At 37.5% G+C, this 6,557-nt stretch overlaps 1 protein-coding gene across 1 annotated transcript in view; it reads left to right on the top strand.

The window, feature by feature from the left end:
- The window catches only part of ASXL3 (additional sex combs like 3, transcriptional regulator), a 180,931-nt gene extending 175,407 nt beyond the window's left edge, over positions 1-5,524 (top strand). Inside the window, exon 15 of the mRNA XM_019542147.1 lies at positions 1-5,524. This exon is cut by the window's left edge and continues 38 nt beyond it. Within this exon, the coding sequence (XP_019397692.1) occupies positions 1-632 (632 nt within the window). The 3' untranslated portion in view covers positions 633-5,524.
- The last annotated feature ends 1,033 nt before the right edge of the window (positions 5,525-6,557 follow it).

Below are 6,557 nucleotides of genomic sequence, written 5' to 3' on the forward strand. Positions count from 1 at the left end.
CTCCTCCTTCTCTTCCTAACACAGAAGTCCCATCTGATCAAAAACAACCTACAGTTACTATGGAAACCACTAAAAGACTTAGTTGGCCTCAGCCAGCAAGCATCTGTAGCAATATAAAATCTGAACCTATTTCTTTTGAGGAAGGTCTAAGCAGCAGCTGCGAACTGGGCATGAAACAAGCTTCCTATGATCAGAACGAAGTAAAAGAACAGTTAAAAGTATTTGCATTAAAAAATGCAGATTTCTCTTCCTATTTACTATCTGAGCCACAGAAGCCTTTTACCCAATTAGCTGCTCAGAAAATACAGACGCAGCACCCACAGCAGCAGCAGCTCTGTGGAAACTATCCAACCATACACTTTGGTAGCACAAGCTTCAAAAGGGCAGCATCTGCAATTGAAAAATCTATTGGAATTCTAGGAAGTGGCTCAACTCCTGCCACAGGCCTGCCGAATCCGAACACTCAGATTCCAGTTCAGAAATTTGCTGACAGTAGCAACGCAGATGAACTGGAACTGAAATGCTCTTGCAGGCTGAAAGCCATGATTGTGTGCAAAGGCTGCGGAGCCTTCTGCCATGATGACTGCATAGGCCCTTCCAAACTGTGTGTAGCTTGTTTGGTTGTACGGTAGAAACTGAATCAAAGATGCAGTATCCCTTGTCAACATGGGAGCATGGAGCAAAGAAGTGGAAAAATTGTAACGTTTTAGGCCATAACAGGTTTGGGAGGGTTTGTTTTATTTTTCCTGGTGATGCTTTGTTTCAGGATTTAGTTCTTTCTGCTTGGATGACATTCCCTGGAAAGAAGAAGAAACCCTTAGAACTGCTTTTAAAAAATGACAAACTCGTCACTAAGCTTCTCTGAGCGTTCTTGCTGTGTTAAAGTTATTAAAATGTCATTCCTAGCTTCTATTTATTTGCACAAAGTGCAGCATGCTTTCCCCACTGTCATTTAAGTAACATAACCACCAGGTTAAAAAACAACAGGTTTGTGTCATGAATTGCAGCTGCTGGTGAACTGCAAGTGCAGAAGTAAGAAGAAGAGTAATTAATTGAGAAAAGACTGCTTGGTTTGGGGTAGCTTGAAGTTCTGCTACATATCAACCATCATGGGTATTAAAATTGGCTTGCAGTTTTTCTAAGGATGATTGCTTTCTTGAACTCACCTTTCCTCGACCATGACTAATTTACAGACAGTCTGCCTAGCAGATGAGCATGAAACTTAAGACAGATTTAAAGTAGAGGAGTTTGCTTGCTCCTACACAAGACATTATGAAGGTGAGATTTTAATGGTCAGCTCTTGTTGTTGACTCCCTGAAAGAGTTAGTTTTGTTAAATGTGGTGAGTTACCTGGACCAGCTCTAGAATCTGCTTGGCGTTAAGAGAATTTGGAGAAAGTAAATACTTCTCCTATAAAGCTAAGCACTTTCCTCTCTTTTCCTGACCCTATCCAAACCTTCTTCGTCTGTCTGACCCAAACTTTTATATGGTACATATCTATGTAATAATTAAGGTCTGGATCTTAATAGCATTTCCCAGGCCTAAAATTGATTCTTTGATATAATGAATGCTTAAGGAGAGATTCTAACTGTGTGTTGAGCTGAATAGTAGGAAATCAAAGTTACTTTGCCTCTTATGTGATTTATTTTCTATTTAAGTATGTTTTGACTTTAAAACATTTTTTAATGGCTTATAACACTACTGTTTTGTTCTCAAAGAATTCAGGCCATTTATTTTATCTTTCAGAAAGCAGAGATTAAAAGGGGCATTTTAAAGGGATACTGCATCTTTTAAATAATCTTCAGTATTTATCCAGTACTGTATTTATGTTGAGAACTATAGCTGCATTCCAGATGCATTAGCCACCATAACATCAGAGAAAAGCAGCAGTAATTTTGGGGCCCTTTTCACCTAAATGGAAATTAAAGAGGGATAAAACATATGCAGCTGTTGGGAAGATGAATATGCCTGTCTTTTTTCCACTCCAGTGTCACAAACACAAAATGGGGAGTGCAAGTAACCCATATGCTGATGTGGCTGGGACCACCCAAACAATGAGAGCATGGGGGAAAAAAACCCTTACAGTGTGACCTCACTAATTCATGTTACAGTCTGCGCACAAAAAATGGCTGTTTGTCCCCAGTTCTCACTGAAATATAGCAGTGAGATGGGTAGGATGTTATATTACTTAGATTTCATTGTTTATACAAAACCTATAATACAACATTTGCCGTTAATTTGAAGTCTGATAATTAACACTACATTTAGGAAATTAAACAGTGCATTGCTGTACTTTATGTTTGTATTACCTTTGCTTACTCATTAATAAGCTTGTCACTTATAATTAGTTTCCCTGGGAGAACTGTGTATTAGTGAGGTTCTACTGAATGGGAGAGCCACATTTTATTTTCTTGTGGGACCATGAAAAATACCATTCCCCTGGATTGTCTTACAAATGAACTGGAATATATAGGAATTACCTTCCTGCCATCAAGAGCTCTATGGTGCAACCTGATTTCTGTTTTACTTTTAGTGGTATGTCTAAACATTATTTTTGACACCACGTGTTACAAAAGCCATTGATAATTAGCAGACTGTTGCTTTGATATGATGTTTTATTTTCCTCTTTTTAAAAAGTGTTCCTTTGGGAAAGGTGAAAATCATGCAGCATATCAGCACTTTTGAACCTTTCATTACAATAAAAAAAATAATTAAATGATAAACACTTGGAAATGAATTTCCAGCAGTATGCTAATCAATTGCTGACCAAATGGGTAAACCTGAGGATATTATATTCAGGCATATCAAACTGCATTTTTGAGGAGATGTTTGTATTGGACTTATTGTATCTGTACATGGGCTAGATTAAGTAGTTTATTCTCTTATTTAAATAGGCAGAATGACCAGTTTTAGAATTATGATAACTTGTATTTATATGAACCCTATCAGAGCTGGGAATCTTTATTTCTGGCCCAGACTTCCCTGTCCACAGCACATATGGCAGTATGTGTACTTGCAGCTTGAAATATATTCTGTCAGTGACTGTAAAAATGGAATGAAACAAATTGTGATTGAAAGTAATAATAGCTTCAGAATTATTTAATTTTGAATGAAGGACAAGAATGTAAGTAATCTGATAGAAGATTCACATTGCCGTGTTTGTACTGTTATTGCAACTTGCATGTTTGAGATAAGATGAAGTCATCTTAAAAACGGCATTGAACCTAAAGGGTTTTATAATACAAATAAGCAAACTCCTCCAAGGTGCAATTCCATTGGCTTCTCTTGATGTCACTCGAGTTGTTCCGGGAGTAAATTTGACCCACAGTTTAGACATACTATGGAGTATTTGTTAATGATGGATAATTCTGAGATAAAATTATCAGAGCCCCTAACTGATGTAGGAACCTAAATCCCATTGATTTTTTTTATTGGACTTTGGCTATGGAGCCAAGAGTTCCTTGTGAAAATATATTACACGCGTGCTTATGCAAATTTTTACCCATTGTCTTAATCCAAATGAGAGCACAGTTACATTTAGAAATTAATTTTGTATTGCTCTTTTTTTCTTATTTTCACTAGATTTCAGTCTCTGTGCCTCTAGTTTCTCCTAATCATGCAGTTTGTTCCACTGAGCATTTATAATTTATGCACTGAAAAGTGGTGAGAAAGATTTGCTTACGAACGCACTGCTGGGGGGGGAGTTCGGGGTTGTCCAGCAGGAATAATCTAACACATGCATTTTTAGAAAATCCCCAAAGCCTTTTCCCTAGTAGCAGCACTTTTGGGGGGAGAAAGAAAAAACACTGCTCCTTTCTCCCCCTTTTTTTCTTTAAATCTGCATATCCTTGAGGTGTGTAGATAACGTTAGGGCATTTGCAGCATGTGTGTGTATGTGTGTTCCTGTGCACAACTCATTTTTCCAAGCAGAAATTCCCTGTTCCATTTGTTGAAATGATGTTTAAAAATTCAACTGGGCATTCCCTATCTGCATTCTGTTTCTCTGCTGAGGTTTAGTGTATGAAATTAACGAACTTTTAAAAATCAAGGTTGAGCCATAAAGCAGAAATTACATATAGACTTGCTCGATGAGGGTGATGTGTGTTGTCAGGGTAAGCTACAGAATGTGCAGGTGTTTTCAGGGCCCTGGAATTCCTTGCACAGTTTATCAACTGGTGCATATGGTGCTTTATAATGCAATTTCTGAAGTAAAATGACCTTATGCTGCACTCCTCTTCCCCCTTACAAACACACGCACAATTTCAAAATAGTTATTGTAGCCTCTGGTTTCGCAGTTTCTCCAAGGTGTGGTGAAGTACCAGGATAAACACTCAAGACAAGAGCTCAGAAATGTCATCTAAAGGGATCATCTTAGCTGACACATGTGAATGGCCCTGCTTTAAACACTGAATAACTTCTACAGCTTTGTGACAGCAGCACAGCAGTTGTCCATCTGTGTTTCTGTACAACATTGTAGAGAAGCAAAAAAACCCCCACAAAACAATATTCAGTGGAATATCATGGACCTGTGTAGCTAAATGTTTCTGAATCTAAAAATCCTGTTGTCTTCAGTCATCATGCTTTGTCACTGTAAAACCAACAAAAAGCATTTTTTTAGTCTAATTTAACGGAGCTGCTTCTTTTATAGCACATAATTCGCTTTGTACTATATTTGATAGTTACAGAATAATTTAGTCTGTAGAATAACTTTGTTGTATTTGTACTGTTCATGAATGTTACAAGAAAAGTGCTTTACTTTGTTGCCATGATTCTCTTGTACTGCTGTACATTTTTTTCTGCTTTACAGAAACCTAACTCAATTCACATTTTCAGTACAGTTTTTTTGGGGTTTTTTTTGCAGGGGGTGTTTGTATGTATTTTTTTTTTATTTGTCAGTATTCGGAATGTTTACATCTGTTTGACATTAGCCATTCAATGCCTTTTTATAGGCAGTATTAGTGCTACAGTATAACAGCAATGTGAAATCCTCTCATACTTAACATGCATGAGAAATATAGATTTAAGGGGGAAATCCCTGACATGCATAGATATTTTTTTTTCTATCAACATGCCATGAGAGTAAAAACCCTCCTTCAGTCCTCTACCAAAGAAAATATTATTCCCATAGGACAAGCCCAGAAATGGTTCTCTGAATCCTCAGAAGGGGGAGTAGTTGATTTCAATGGGGTTGCTACAATTTAATACTGTTATGCTTGCTTTGTTACCTGAATAAATGTGACTGAATGAAACAAGCATTTTAACCATTTTTTTTTAAGGACAGTGTTTTCTTTAAAATTCAGGGATCATGCTTTCTTTAAAGGTGCTGTCATTTTATTTGTTTTTTAAAAAACAAAACATTTGTTGCCTACAAAAATGACCGCTCACCAAACCATAAATGAAATGAAATGATTTGTCTGTCTCTGTTTTCTCTCTTCTCCCTTTCCCATTTTCCCTGTCTCAGAAAAATAACAACTTGGGCTTCAATATTAAAATATTCTGGAAAAAAATAAAAAAGTAAAATATATTGTCATTTGTTTGTTCATTTTATGCTCAGTGTGCTAGGGGGGTATTCTGTCTGTGCTTCTTCATTGAACATTTGTGTCAGTGAAAGAGAAACACAAAAGGAAAATGTATATTGTTTCAAAAGTGAAGACCATTTATTGTTTGACTGTATCTGAGCAGTATCTAGTATAACACAGCTCTTGCCATTTTAAAATAATTATGAGAATAAAACGAGATCTTATGTCATGTTTTAAGTAGATTTGAGTAATTAGCTTAATTAGATTGCATTGTTTCCTTTGCTACCCCTAGTTATATGTTGTGTAAATTTGGGAACTAGGACTGTGCACTCCTTATTCTCCCCCTAAGCATTTGCCCCCTCTCTTACTAAAAAGGAACTTAAAAGAGCCATAGCTCAGTGGCCCCTCAGTGATTCCCTCTACCTTATGATGAAACTAGAGTTGGCTTCTAAACAATCAGTGCCTACACAAGCTAGCAAAACAACGGAAATAGTCATGAAATTAAAAGGAAATGAGGATGGAAGAAAATTTTCAGCATTGTTCTTTGCAAAGGAAGCTATGCAAGTACACTTGAAATGTTTTTCAAGCACACTTTGGGGGCACCTACATGAGACGCCTTGGTGCAGTAGCGTTGCCAGGCAGTAACCATGCGGCACTAATACCATGCAGTAGTAATGAGCTACTGCGCAGTAGTAAATGACTGCACAGTCAGCTGCTTATGTAGATGTGGCCACTGTGTGTTAGGGTTGAGTGGTAGGCAGCAAGGGCTTGTTCGTAGACCCACTTAAAAATGTTAAGGTGATCAGCAAATCCTCTCTTCCCCTTTGCTGTATTAAGTTTTTGAATTTTGGTAGTACCTACTGGCCCCAGCCATGGATTGGGGCCTGTTATGGCAGGCACTAGTCAAGCACAGAACGGAAACAGCGTCTGCACTAACCATGTTAGAACCTGATAACACTTACCTTAAGTTCCACACCCAGCTGACAAATCGTTCACCTTCGGTTATGTTATATAGGCTGTCTCTTAAATTATGTGCAT

Source organism: Crocodylus porosus, unplaced genomic scaffold (assembly GCF_001723895.1).
Source record: "Crocodylus porosus isolate Cpor-Errol unplaced genomic scaffold, CroPor_comp1, whole genome shotgun sequence".
NCBI classification, from domain to species: domain Eukaryota; kingdom Metazoa; phylum Chordata; order Crocodylia; family Crocodylidae; genus Crocodylus; species Crocodylus porosus.